Below are 15,564 nucleotides of genomic sequence, written 5' to 3'. Positions count from 1 at the left end.
CTCTTAAATGAGTTAAAGAGATAACACATTTAAGAGGTAATTTCCTCTCATACCCAAGAAGCAATCTCACCATGAAAGTTATACTTTACTTTTCAACTCAAAGCACAACTTAAAGGTCAACTTCACCAATCTCATTTTTTAAGATGGGTGTTGGAAACGATCCTTCTTGCTAGTTACTTCTCAGTAGTTTGCTTTTGCTTTCATATTACCATTGAGCTTATCACGACCTTTTCTGAATAGCTGGCCATAACACCAACACTATTTTATTCTGTGAGGCTTTTTCCCTTCTCAGGCTGAATCTGAACATAGAAGAGAACATTATTTTAATATTTTCTAAAGTTTTCTTTGTAAGAAATATGCAACTTCCTTTGAGGTGTTTCATTACCTCAAAGAAATTATTTCCACAAGTAATTCTTAGGTATGATATGTGAACAATGTTTTCTCTATTTAAGGTGTTCATAGCTGGGAGCAGTACAAAGACTTGGAACTTTAGACATCGTGCTTCTTACCTTGTGATGGAAAAGTGTGTAAATTTAATGTCAAGAGGAAACCAGGTTGTGGAAACCTGATCCAGTTGTACTCCCTACAGCCCCCAAAACGCAGTGAGCATTGAATACTGCCATTGCCCTGAGCTGAATTCATCTCTGTCGGGTAATATGCTAACAACCCCAGTCTTTCCAAAAACGTGAACTAGTCCAGTTTTACTAATAACTTTATTTAAATAAGACACAGGAACTTCTATACTGAAAAAATACAAAACAAAAGCCACACGTTTTCTTGTGTAAAGCCATATTGTATAGTAACTCGAATACTGTTCAGTGCAGTGGCTAGAATTAAACAGTACAACTATATACAAAATTTAAACAACTTCTGACAAATTTCTACAGCTGGATGTAGGATACATTTGAGCTCAACAACTTCTGGGAAATTTACATGGCAAAGCATAAGCTTTAATACATTTGGTTCAGAACTTTAATATAAGCTAAGGACAAATGTACAACACAATATTTAGTTTCTCATGAGAAAATAAAAGCACGTCACTATAAATATACATTAGATTTAATCACCAAAAAGCATATTCAGTTCATCTTTCAGAAATTCATATTGATACTATTGCATCTTATTTGGACAAAAGCAGAGCATAAGATCAACACATTATATAATGCTAAACCAGCTATCAGAAGTTAATGGAGCTCATATTTATCTTACAGAACTAATATTTTTCTCCCTTTAACCATAATCTACAAAATATAGTATTTTCATCAAGGCCTGAGATTATTAGGGTTAAAGGTGTCTGCTGTTGAAAAGATTGTTTTAAAAGGTTCCCCTGTGACAATGGCAAAAGTAAACTGAGTCCTTTTCCATGACAGTCTCCTACAATATAACACTGACTAATTTAAAGGAGCCAGAATGCACCTTCACGAGAGAATATTACGGCAAACTTTGGTGGAAAGAAGAATTGGGATCGTCATAAAATAATACAAAGAATACATACACACGAACATATACATATATACTGTTTTTTTTAAAAAAAATGGTGCTGCTTTCTTCTTTAACACCCCTTCCATCTTTAGCCTCCTTAGAAAATAAAAACTCAGGAATGACTGAAGGGAACTGAAACGTTCCTGTAACTGTAGGCACCTTATTCCTCTATTTCTTAAGAAAACTGTGCCACACACTTTAGGTGCAGGTGAAACAACTCTAGGATATAGTAAACAAAGACCAACAGTATAAAAATGCAAAGCTTCCTCTGCTTTTGGATATTATTTGTGCGGCAGAAAACAATGTCTGCAAGTCAGACTTCTATGGGCCATCAGAACTCTCTGGGAGCATTCTTCTTCATGCTTTGCAGAGCGATGAGTTTGAGTCTACAAGTTCAAGGCTATCTGTCTGGGTTTATGCTCTAATCTAGTTGGCCAAAATACTAACAGAACTCTTCATGAAATTATTCTGAGAGGCTTAACTGAGACAGCTTCAATCTTTTATATGTCACTAAATAACCTTCTTACTTACACCGTTCACATAATCTCTTAGTGAATGCAATGCATGTACCTCAACTGCTGGAAGAAAACAATGACTGAAACATGTCCTTTCTTACTCTGAAAATTAAAGAATTCCCTAAAGAGAAACTAATCTTTAATAGGCATTTACTTAGATAAAACAGTAGCATTTCATGACCCTGATGATCAATAAAAATCAAAAATTCCATCCATCCCCTGTTCACTTGCTCTGAAATCAAACACAATCATTCTTGTCTGTAAATTCCATCATAAAAAAGTGGAATGTGTCTGTTCATAATAGTCCTGGATATTTTTTGCAACGTTATTAACAGTCATGAATTGAGCAACACCCGAACTTTAAAAAAAAAGCCACATTTATACATATAGAAACAGTGACTGCAATCATCTTTCTGCTTGTAATCATATGATGAAAATGATCTCAAGACACCACAGATTTGCTGGTTCTCCTCATGTTCACACATGTCCAGGATTATCATTCTCCTAGGGTTGAACGCACATCTTATTCTAAGAATGTGGAATGTTATGAGGAAAGGGAAATGCATAAATGAAGGAAAGACAAAAGAGTGATGTTCCCTCTTTAGCTTTTTAATATGTGAAATATTTAATATCCCAATATGATATACATTCCAAGTTACCTGAGTTTAGACTTCAATTGAAGTACCTGAAGCTAGGCCATAGGGTGGGCACTGTGCAACTATTGTGGCCATATGTGTGGGTTTTTTTTTTTTTGCATTGTATGTAGTACAGAAGTTAGAAACAAACACCTGGATCAATTGTAAACATAATCCTGAAGTACAGTATTTTCCATAGGACAAAACACAGCAAGACATCATCTATTTCGACAGGCAACATTTTGAATAGAGCTTATTTATACTGAAGAATTTGGAATAAAACATGGGACATAGTACTAATCTGTCCGACATACTATGAAATGCATAGTCTCCATTTAAAATGCTGAATGACGCACATTTTGTAAGCATTACTGCTTTTCACACACACACAAAAAAACCCCAAGAAAGCCAAAAAACTGAATAGGAGGTCCGTCCCTGCCAAGATCCATGTTCAAAGTTACTTTACGATGCTAGTAAGTATTTTGTGAGTGGTGGTGGTGGTGGTCAGAAAATCTGTCACTCCATGCAGAGAGATGTCTGAGACCTAGCTCCTAATCCACTGAACGCAGGGTCGAGGCCAGCTCCCCCAGGTGGTTTAGATGATCACATAGCTCTGAGCAGAGATGTGTTCTTCGCCCTGTAATTCTTGCAGGAGCTGCTGCTGTGGGGTTGGCTGCTGGACAGAGGCATCTGATGCTGCCACTGTGCTGGTGTCATCGGAGAGAGACGTAAAGGAAACCCGGGACGAGAGCTGCTCAACGTTAAGGGTGGCCAGAGTTGAGCTCTGTCCTGGGTTAGGCGAGTTCTTGAGCATCAGGTCAGAGGCGGGTAAGAGAGGACCTAGAAGTTTTACAGGACAGAAAGCTGATCCAGTTGGGATGAAATTAACCTTGTTTTTGTCAGGACATGAAAAGAGAGGGGCTGAGATAGGCTGGCGAGACCTAAAACCATAAAACAAAATTGATTTATAATCAATGAAACGTGAAACATTTCCTGAATTCATTGAGAGTACCTTAACACAGCTAAAATGTGAATGGCAGGGAATGAGGTAAGTGTACACAAAGAAGTAAACATCTTCCATAGCACAAGTCAGCTGACAGACTATCGATGGACACAGCACCGATCGATGGAGTATCTAACCCAAGAGGGTTTTTGAAAGAACTGGGCAAATTTTGTTTAGCAATCAGTGGTTTTGCTTTTGATCATTCAGGAAAGTGAGTATCAGAAGAATGACTTTTTCTGTTAGGAAAAATGTTACTGAGATAGGCACATATTATTTCCATTATTTTCTGTATCTCTACATACATACTTCTATGAACATTATCTACTAACAAAGGTGTCCTTCCTCTCCTCCCACTGCAGGGGACTAAGCCACCAACTCCTGCAAGATCAATGTCTGTCCCCTTTGAGATTCAAGTGTACGGGAGCGACCACAGGCCCATGCACTGGCACCAAGAGATGATTCCATTTTAGCTCCACAGTCTTGTTCTGAGCTATTTTGCCAAGTATTTACAGCATGAACCTCATTCTCCTTTCATTTCTAATTACACAAATTAAAATTTTCAAAAAAATATTCTGTGAATAAGGTGAAACTCAATGACTATGCATGCTAGACATGTTGCAGGGAAGGAGATTCTTCCCTGTGACTTGCAGAATCATGGTCATTAGTCTAGCCATACATGGTTAAATATGCTGCTGAGTGTCTTTCTGTTAGCCATCCACTAGTTTTTAAAAGGAAAATGCTCTCTGATTAAAATAAATCTTTTAAGTAGTAAGGATGAACTTCCAAGTTTCTTTGTGTTGGTTTATACAACCTCCAGTAAACAGCCTCCTGTGATCCTTCAAAAAACTCTCTTTGCCTGTTTGATTTTCTTTTCATAATTGCTTCTGAAACACATCATCAGCTGGCGGGAGAGAGTAGTTGATTCATCTGTAATCAACTGGTCTCAGTAAAAAGCTTTACAGCTTTGCAGATCCCAGCTGATAGAAAAGACATTACTTACGCCATTTCCTCAAAGACCTTCACTCGCTCACATCCCTCTGGGGGCTCCCGTTTGAACATGTAGCTGTTGTTTGGTTTGGGAGATGAAGCATACTTGGGTAACGGTGAGCTACTCCCACTGTCTGTAAATTTAAAGCAGTTATATTAACTAGTGATTGAAAGCTCTTTTAAATTAAACTTGATTTCGAAGCAAGCAGCCTTTGCACAATTTATCCACTACTGCCCCTTTGTTTTCACCACAGAGCTTCCTTTATTGCAAAGCTATTTTCTGACACCCTTGTGTAGTACATTTCTTGTAAATAAATGCATCGATGCAACAGTAATATGCCATACCACAGAACATACAAGGAGAATATTTTGGTCCAGAAAAACTGCATTTTGAATAAAGAGCTGTGATTCTGAAAACAAATACATTATTATGGACTTAAAAGATGTAAATGAGGAGGGTAATATGTACAAGTCATGCAAAAGAACTACAAAAGCTGATAATAATATACAGGTTTCTCTATATTTCCTTCCTCTTCAACTAATTTAATTAAAAGTTTTAGTAATGGAATAATCATTACAAAAGTTCTTAGCCTTTCTAACACCAAAAAGAAGATGCATACAGGGGGGTAAAAAAGAGGTTTCTAACACATAGTGACTTTTTTCCCTTGGTGTATCATTAAAAAAAGGTTAACTGCTCCAAATTTTGCATTTACAGTGTCTATATAAAAGAACTTTTGCAGCACAGTTTATAGAATTGCTTTTGAAAGATGAGGAATCTGAAAGCATCTCTACTGAATGTTTCTTCTTATCACTGCTCAAAAAGAAAATTGTCTATTCATGAAATGTCAGAAAACCTATATGAAATTTCTCCCTTTCCTACCTGGCAGCATATTTTTGAAATTCAAATCCACCAAAATGTGTCATTACTTTTATAAGATTCCAACTAGTAAAGGATATAACCTATCTACTAAAGCACAATGGACCCGCTTAAACAAATTCTGACTCAATGCAAACCAATCTGACAGCTATGATCTACATTTTATAAGCATAATATCTACACTAAGATGTTCTTTTCAGATACTTTGAAAGTCAACATTAGTACCATAATTTTGTTTGTCATGATTTTGGTAAGCTGCTTTAGTTTAGGATGCAGAACACAGTCGAGCATTCAGAATCTGAGTATTAAGAATTTTTTTCATTACTGTTAATGAAGCCTAATACATGCTTAGAAAGTAGACCCTTGAGGCATACTTACACTGCAGAGAGTATTGGGGAATGATTCAAAGAACAACTATGTTAGTCTTAGAAATGCAAATGTATACTTATATTGCATATGGCTACATCTCTGGCTGCAAAACCACTGCCACAAAATAGGGCCACACTACTAGGAAACCTAGAATACCACAGTTTCTCCATCACTGATGTTATGCATGCACTTAGTCTCCCATAAGGTACTAAGGCTTAGAATTAAATTTAGTTTTTTTTAACTATTAGAAAAGATGAAGTCATGAAATTTACATACAAGTGGTACTACGTGGAAAGTATCATGCTAAGTGAAATGGGTCAGAAAGAAAGGGACAAACATAGAAAGATTGAATTCATCTGGGGAATATGTCACGGTCACGGTCCTCCCGTTGTTCATCGATTTGCTCGAGCGGGCCCAGTAACGTCTCCATCATGAGACTTGTTACTGTGTTTTGGCATATCAAATGCGTCACGAGTAGCTTGCCAGGCTCTGCCGTGAGGGCGAGATACTCTCAGTAGCTTGCCGGTAGCTTGCCGGGCTCTCCGAGAGGGGCGGAGGAATCGAACTCGGGTCGGCCATGTTGGCCGCTTGTAAGGCAAACGCCCTACCACTGTGCTATCGCTCCAGCCCCTGGGGAATATAAAGTAACAAAATAGGGGGACTAACATCCAAGAATGGGCTGGAGCGATAGCACAGCGGGTAGGGCGTTCGCCTTACAAGCGGCCAACATGGCCGACCCGAGTTCGATTCCTCCGCCCCTCTCGGAGAGCCCGGCAAGCTACCGAGAGTATCGATATGACAGACACAGTAACAACAAAGTCTCCAATGGAGACGTTACTGGGCCCGCTCGAGCAAATCGACGATCAACGGGAGGGCCTTTACCTTACCTTTACCTTAACATCCAAGAATAGTCGAGATAAGTACCGGATGTTCACTCCATGGCTTTGAGGCCAACTGCACATGCTAGGGAAAAAGGCAGCTCAGACAGAGAAGGGAACACCAAGTAAAGGGTGTTGAAAGGATTCTCCCAGGATGGGAGATGCACGCTGAAAGTAGACTATAGACCGAACATGATTGCCACTCAATGCCTCTTTTGAAAACCTCAGCACCCAAAAGGAGAGACAAAAGAGAATACCCTGCCACAGAGGCAGGATGGGATGGGGGGGGGGGATGAGGAGGTGGAAGGGATACTGGGATCATTGGTGGTGTAGAATGGGCACTGGTGGAGGGATGGGTACTCAATCACTGTATAACTGAAACCGAAGCACAAAAACTTGTAATGTCCACAACTGTACCTCACGGTGTTTCACTAATAAAAATGTAAATAAATAAATAAAATCAATTCAGTTTCTTCAAATATCCAGATTTTAAGGTTTTCTTAAGTTCAACATTTATCCTATTATTAAACAAATGAGAGGGAGGTGGAAGAATAAGATTGCTTCTTTAAGGATCACATTTTGAGTTTGATTTGGATGCTTTTATTTATGCTAGTCTACATTCTAACTTTTTTGGGGTGTGGGTGGGAGGGGTGAGGGCATATCTGGCAGTGCTCAGAGTTTACTCCTGGCTCCGTGCTTAGGAATCACTTCTGGCAGGGTTTGGGAAACAATAAAGGGTGCCAGGGAGTTCTAACTTAATAAATCAGAGCTCTCAAGCTCATATGGGATCACATCACTCTTAGAAAATTTGTTTTTAAATTTTCTTTATGGTTTACTACTAAAAGAGCAAAAAGTTCATTTTATATACCTACATTTCCAGGGCTGTGAAAAAATTTCTTGGAGTCAGAGTGGTCAAACAGGGAAAATGTTTAATAAACTCTGGTACAGACCAAAAACATGGTCCACAATAAAAAAGCAAAACAAACCAAAGCAAAACAAAACAGTAAACTGGTGAGACTAACGCAATGATCTCAATGTTAACACCAAAGATAGAGCTTGACCTTGCTTCACTATCCAAACAAGGAGGGGACACATGAAAGAGTTGCTATGGTATTAATGCCTCCATGGAGAGTACTGCTGGCAATAACACAGCCGCTGGGCCCTGTAGAATCAGTCTGAAGTCACAAACCTAATGCCTTTAATGCCAGCAACAGGGGTGTGGCCATGCCAGGAGTCAGGGCCCATCTTTCATTGACAGTTACCGGTGTTCTGAGCCCTCTGTCTTACTATGTCATCAGTCCTATTGCATAATTTTTTTTTCTTACAACTTCACTGACAATTTTAAAGAACTTGCCTGAAATTAAAAACTTACATATGAGTTGGATAGCCTGTATGACTTATTATTCTCCTTAATAATCTAGATTGTTCAGTAGTAATTTTCTTTTTAAAGATTTGCCAAGTTCAGGTAAAAAAAAAATCAGGTAAGTATGGAATCAGAGGAACTCTAAAGAAGAATAGGGAATGGAGACACCCTGTCTACAGCTTCAATTCTTCCAGCAGTTTGTAGTTGTGGGATCTTTGACATAAACATCTCTGTGAATTCTTTAGTTCACCAAGAAATTGCTACTCATAGTGCTAAAATGATGTAATTCTTAAAATTCATCTATAAAGGAACACACTATCAACATAACACCAAAATGTATTTTTGCTTTATTAACTGACATGCTTAAAGCATAATTGTAGGAAACAGCTATTATATTCATTCCAGACTAATGCAGTCATTTAAAACTCTATGCAAAATTTAATAAACTTATTTTTCTGTAAGAACAAAACAAATGTGAAGTGTGCATGCCTGCTCAGATCATTCAAGATAAAAGTCTCATGGTTATCTTAGTTCAATCCCTTTTGTTCACAGCAAGATAAATTTTCACATTGTTTTATCCCACAGTAGGATAACAACCCGTCAAATGTGAATGTTTCTAACATCATAACCCATCTCAATAAAATTGAATTCTCATCAAGAAAAATGATCTGTCTACATGAATACATCTCACAATATTAATTTATTTTAAAATCACCTAAATCCAAAATCAAGAATATGGAAATATTTTATTAGCTATAATTAAGTAGCATATCATACTCATATTTACTACTAAAATATAAGTAGCTCATCAAATATTTTAAATGCATGGTAATGAATTAAAACAAAATAATAAAAAAATTTTAAAGATTGGAACTCCATATAGAAACTATCATTTAACAACATGTATTTTTATATAGTTTAAGGATTTTCTAAGCTTTTACAAAATAAATAACATTAACTTTTATTAAGTTGTATACTCCAGAGTTCCAGTACAAAAAACCATGTATTGATTCATTTATGTGGTTAAGTATGAAAAACCTTTGATTAGTTCCCCTCTAGCCCTGAGTCTTTTAAGTATGCTTTATTTCCTACTATCACATTCCTTTACCAAAATAAGTTAATTCTAAAACAAACAATTATACAGCAGTGGCTCTTAATTCTGTTCTTGTATTAGGTTTCACAGAAGATGTTTTAAAAATCCTAATAAATGCCAATGTCTAGACCTCATTTCTAGGGGATTCTCTTGCACTGCAAGGTGTGGCCTCAAAACCATAACAAACAAAACAAAATAAAGCCTTTGGGAGTTTTACTGAAATAAAAAAAACAAAAGCATATGCCTGGGAGGATTCCTTGACTCATTAAATTAGAATCCCCTATACATTTTGTTTCTGAGGGAAAGCAGAGTAATATTTGGAGAACTAAATTCCCCAGTCTCTGATTGCCTAGCATGAACTCTGCCAGCTCGTACTGGCATCCTTTGGTAAACAGAACTCTATCATTTTGAAATTAAAACCAATTGCCTAAAGTATGCAGATTCTATCTAAAGACTGCTCTAAAAGAAAATACTACTATAGTACGTGAAACAGTAAATAGTTGAATTTAAGTCTTATTCTACATTACTCTACAGAGTAAACAGCTGGGAAAGTGAGCACTGAGTTTAATCAACTATACTCAATGACAAACTAAAAGTATGATCACAAATTAGCCAACAGAACTAAGTTTAAAAATGTAATTTACTATTAGTAGCCCAATAAACAAAATTACTACTACAGTATTAAAATTACATCCTTTTATTTGGGAAAAGGAGTTATAGGCTGTATTATAGTTTTACTCTTGAAATCATGAGAAAAACATGATTGCAGAGTATTTCTTAGCAACAAACTTTTGGAACCAATAGCATTACCAACTAATAAAAGCCTTGATTTTAAGTAAACTCCAATGCTAGATTATGAATAAGGAGAACAATGAGCTCTTAAGAACAGGCTGTATGTTTCCTCTAAAATTTCAAAGGGATTCCTTGTGAAAATGGTACAGAACTTTTAATAAAAGCAGGTATCAGCAATAGCTCAGGATCCCTTATAAGGAAGAAATGACATCATGACCTTCAGTACACTTTTTAAAAACTTTGCTTCAGGAAGACTGTGTTCTGAGGGCTGGAGGTGTGGCTCAAGTGCCCGAGCACATGCCTTGCCCGTAGTGAGACCCTGATTTCATCTCCAGCACTGAGGCCCATCACCCACCCTGTATTGCTGAATGTGACCTCCATTTTGAATAACCAAGAGTCAACTTATATTTCAAACATTAGACCCATTAAATATTTGTCATATGTGGCAGTCTTTAAAATTCTAATCACATGAACTGCACAGATAACTTACAAATTAAAGAAACATGCTATAGTTGCTGATGAAAGAAACACATTTTTATAGTTGTTCCTTTCTTTTGTGTATATATAATTGGAACAAAGCTCATTCTCCAAACATAATCATAATTTTTTTAACAATATCCTGATGTCTTTCAAATCTGACCTACCAGATTCATTATTAACCTAATTAAAGTCTCTCTGAATCTGTCTGACAAGATGATTAAAAATGAAAGCAAATCACTTAATTGAGGGATAGTCCTCAAACCAATCAACTGAAACAATGACTCAGGCCAGCAAGAAGTAGCCTGATGTTCCTATAGAAGATTTTTGTTCTTATACAGACTCCAAGGAATTTAGGAAAGTCACTTCATTTCTGCAAGTCTGACATTCCCATTTAAAAAAATGCAATGTCCTTCCTCACAAGTTTGTGGAAAGAATATAGGAGATAACAAAGGTTTAAAAGTATTACCTATATACTTAGAATTATCCTCACAGTACTAAGTGACATATGCTATTATTATACCTAATTTACAGGCAAGTAAACTGAAATACAGAGAAGTTAAGCAACTGCCTCAGGGACATATAACTGGCAAGTAGCAGAGCTGGAATTTAACCTGGCAACTCCAGCGTCACAGTTCATTAATGTTACAGTGTCTACCTAAGTTTTGATCTATTTTAACTAAAGTTAAGAGAAGGTAACCAGACGATTAAGTTCCTTCCAATTAAACATTCACTGGATCTGCGTTCTGTTAGTTTCACAAGGAGATACAGTAGAAAGAGTGGACTCTATACATATTTCTCTCTCCTTAGTGGGGAAAAAGAGACTAGGAGAGAAATAGTTCAACAGAGCCCCCTTTTCAAGTAGGCTTAGCTGTTAAGTGTGTTTTCTCCACAGGCATAATTAAAGTGGAAAATCAGACAGGTTTTAGCAAGGTTATTCCCTTTCCCCTAATAAAAATAGAAAAATGTAAACTCTATAGTTTCTTTTCCAACTAGGGCCCATCACTAAATTAGTTTCTTTTAATTTGGCTTCTTTTATTTATTCTCTTTGTGTGTGTGGGGGAGGGGTATGGAGGAGTGGACATTCAGACATTCTTCCTGGCTATTCAAAAACCTAACACAATTGAACAACTAAAAGGACACCGCCATTTTCAACAAAGCTATAAATATAAACCTTAAAAATAATGTACCTGCCGTGAAAAAGGTTTTAAAGGAATGCCAAAACAATCTGAGTACCACTCCATTAGCACCACTATTCCAGTAAACAGATAATAGGAGATTAAAAGTACACACACGCAAACATACACACACACACACACGTGTGTGTATGTATGTACATATATATGTATATGCTGGCATGTTAATAAATTCTGATTTGCTTCTATTTTACACTCTAGATTTAAAACTGCTAGTATGAACCGTATTCATTAGTTTTGAATTATGAATAATAACATCCTCAGAGAGAGCTAGCAGAGCATCTGCCATTAGTACAATTTTGAATATTTTCTAAAAATGTTCAAAAATGAGAAAGAATTTATGGATTCTTTTATGTATTAAAAGACAATGGGAGTAAATGTAACTTTAAAGTTATTTTGAAAGAAAAGCAAGGAAGATGATTTTAAGTATTTAATTCCAGAACAGGTCAGTTTTAATTTACACATAACTCCACTGTTGGTGAAGTATCCCTATGCTCTTTGTAATTTCACCACCAAGAGGTTCTCCTAGGACAGCAAACATCCCAGAAAACATGTGGGGAAAATGTTTTGATAGAGGAACATATTAAAGTTCAAATGTACTGATTTTCAAGTTGTGGCTTTTAAAAAGAAGTATATGCAACATTATCAGGCAGAAAATAAACAGAGCTGAAATATATGCAGAAAGGGAAAAGCTGTTAAAGAGAATCTTGGCTAAAGGTATAGAAAGGTTTAGTCCTAGATTCTGCAAAGAGAAGACAAACATTTCTTTTATTTCCTTTCTTTTTTCCCCACTCTTGGGACTAAGGGCTGATTCTCAGTTTTAACAGCCAAAGTTTAAAATATTAATATTTATGAGTTAAAGAACGGCATGAGTTAAACAGACTTATATGCCATAGACTTAGGAAACTCCATCCACATGACATACATTAACCTAAGCTAAAATAGAGTAAGTTCTAAGTAACCAATTTATGGACTCAGACTACTGCTAGAATGGTTATTGTTAAATACATCATTAGAATAATCAATGTTTCAACAATGTCTTGCAAAACTGAAGAATTCTATAACAAGTGCCTAAATGAACTGTGCCAAAGATCAATATAAATGACAGACTGGGGTCAAGATTTTGTGACGTGTCCAGCACGAGTTCGGCTACCATCAAGTAACACTGGTAGAGTTCCTAAAAGAACTAGTATTAGTGATGCTGCTATACACATTATATAAAAAACTTCTTTTCTTTGTTTCATTTAGGCATGCATGATAATGTGGAGTAATTTGGTCTAACCCTATATTAAGATGATATCAAAATAAATACTCCTAACTCTGGACTCTCCACCCAGACCATAATGTAGAAACTGGTCTGTTCTTAGGTTAGCTTGGCAACTCTATACGTGACCAGACTTCCTTCAGTCGTTAGATCACTGAGAAAAACCTGGAAGGAAAAAGCTCAAACCTGAAAACAGTCTCTTAATAACTATGGAATATTTTTGTCTTGGCATTGTGACTAAAATAGCCAAAGGAAAAAACAATATGTTAATCAACTAAAATTATTCTATAGTTCTCAAATTATATAAAATTCATGAAGAAAAACAGATTAATGTTCATTTCCTCTTCTTCCTTTTCTTTTGCTTTTGGATCACACCCAACAGTGCGAGGGGCTACTCCTGTCTCTGGACTTAAGGATGTTTTGAGGCAGTGCTTGGTGGGGACCATGTGATGATGAGAAGAGAACCCAGGCTTTCCACATGCACAGCAAACAATCATCCTATTGATTCGTCTTTGCAGTCCAAAAGTAGAGGTTAGAACAGGCGTGAAAAAAAGTTAGCCATGCCAGGGAAAGAATAGTATGTAAGAAATGGGTACAGCAGAAGAGTTACTGGCTCACCGGCATCTCTCTATAGAAACTGCACAATGGCTGTCCTTCCTCTACTAACCCCTCTACTGCACACCTACCAGGTGCCTAAGTATTTCTGAAACAGACAAACTAGCACAGAATAATTTTTTTCCTACTGAAATAAGTTCCAAATCAATCCTAACTGACTTTAAAATTATAGTATCAATTGTTTTCATGCTTAACTATGTGAACCTGTCAGAAATCTTTAGTTTCCATTGCTTTCTTACTGGAAACAGACCAATACATGCTTTATTGTGAAAAATGCAAACTTATTATAGTATCTTTAAAAGTAAGCATATTCTAATTTTTAAAATTATATTACTTCTCTATGCATAAAGAGTAAGACTAGTCTATAGTTAGAGACAACATATTTAGGTTTCAGAAACAGAAAAACTGACAGTTCCTTTGTACTATTAGTTTCTGAGCATACTTGTATAATAGTATTGTTTTCATCCCTATTAATCCCTATTAGGCTACAAATTCTTTAAAGGCAGATCACAAGTCATTTATCTTTTTCTTCACTTTCTAGCAGAACACCTGACATAAAGTAGAAAAAACATTTCTTAAATAAGTAGGAAGTATAAACTCAACTTCTGAACCTAAAATACAAGTTTATGTATACATACATTACAAGCGGCCAACATGGCCGACCCGAGTTCGATTCCTCCGCCCCTCTCGGAGAGCCCAGCAAGCTACCGAGAGTATTCGATATGCCAGACACAGTAACAACAAAGTCTCCAATGGAGACGTTACTGGGCCCGCTCGAGCAAATATATACATATAAAATTAAAAATACAGTTGTTAGATTTCTTTCGGCAAAGATGGTAGTTGATTTGAGCCCTAGAAACTTCACATTGTAAGAGATCACACATTTTTCCAGGGGATCAAATTAATCACAAAGTAACTCCTCAAGCCTAATATAGAATCGTTATGTTAGGAACTCATACCATGTTGTCTAATACTCAACAGAAGAGCTTCTATAGAAAATTTTTAAATAATTCAATTATTCTGAGGTCTTCAAAAATTTTAAACAGATTTTTCAAAATTCAAATTAACGGGCAATATGCACTTGCCTTCTATGTGGTCAACCCTGGTTCTATCTCCTGGCACCACATATTAATAGGTTGCCCCAAGCATCCTCTGGTGGAGCCCTGAAGGTCCCAAGTATCACCAGGATGGGCTGAGTCATCACAGCACCTCAGGACCCAAGCAGCCCTGCACTTCAGCCCTTGCAACTGATGCCTGGCAGATAATCCATGGAAGGACCCCTGGGCATTCCAAGGTTCACCAGATATCTATTCCCTCTCCCAGGCCAAAAGAAAAAAGCCAATCAAGATGACAATGAGAATGATTTTTATCAAAAACCGTGCAAGAATCAGTGCTGGCAGAAATGTGGTGAAAAATACAGGATACCCTCATTTATTGTTGGTGAAACTATCCTCTGGTTTAAGTTCTATCACTAGACATAATCAATTTCTGCTCACTGTAAAAGATGAATTTATATCTTTTGGCATTGCTTAGATGGAGCTAGAAGATGTCAATTTATAAATCTGAGGGAGAAGAAAAAATACTGGATCATATTTCACTTATATATGGTTTATGAAAAAGAAAGGGAGTGGATAACAATGAATAAAAACCAACCCTTGGACTCTGACAACAAACAGAGCTGAGGTTAGCAAGGGAGGAGTGCCAGCGGTGGGAAGGATGTGGTCACATTAGCACAACTGAAAAACTAAAAATCAAAAGTAAAAATAAAACATGATTAGATTTGTAAAGGCTTTGAAGTTACTTTTAGGAATATATTCTTTTTGTATAGTTTATATAAGAAAGTCATTGCTCACGGAGAGTACGGGACCACACTTGCCTGACCACCTTGCTCTTAACTGACCTTCTACCTCTACAGTTTCATTTCGTTCTATCTTTTCCTATTCTTCCAAGGTGCGACAATGGAAGGTTACCAATTCATGAGAAGGTAGAAGTATACTCTCTATATTTCAATATATATT

At 36.6% G+C, this 15,564-nt stretch overlaps 1 protein-coding gene across 1 annotated transcript in view; it reads right to left on the bottom strand.

The window, feature by feature from the left end:
• Nucleotides 1–694: 694 nt before the first annotated feature.
• The window catches only part of GLCCI1 (glucocorticoid induced 1), a 105,460-nt gene continuing 90,590 nt past the window's right edge, over nucleotides 695–15,564 (bottom strand). The window contains exons 7-8 of the mRNA XM_056117982.1: nucleotides 4,636–4,756; nucleotides 695–3,573 (exon numbers count right to left, since the gene is read on the bottom strand). Of these exons, the coding sequence (XP_055973957.1) occupies nucleotides 3,228–3,573; nucleotides 4,636–4,756 (467 nt within the window). The 3' untranslated portion in view covers nucleotides 695–3,227. The remainder of the gene's footprint in view (nucleotides 3,574–4,635; nucleotides 4,757–15,564) is intronic.

This window comes from Sorex fumeus, unplaced genomic scaffold (genome assembly GCF_029834395.1).
Source record: "Sorex fumeus unplaced genomic scaffold, SorFum_2.1 ptg000037l, whole genome shotgun sequence".
NCBI classification, from domain to species: domain Eukaryota; kingdom Metazoa; phylum Chordata; class Mammalia; order Eulipotyphla; family Soricidae; genus Sorex; species Sorex fumeus.
This window is presented reverse-complemented; position numbering and strand designations above follow the sequence as displayed.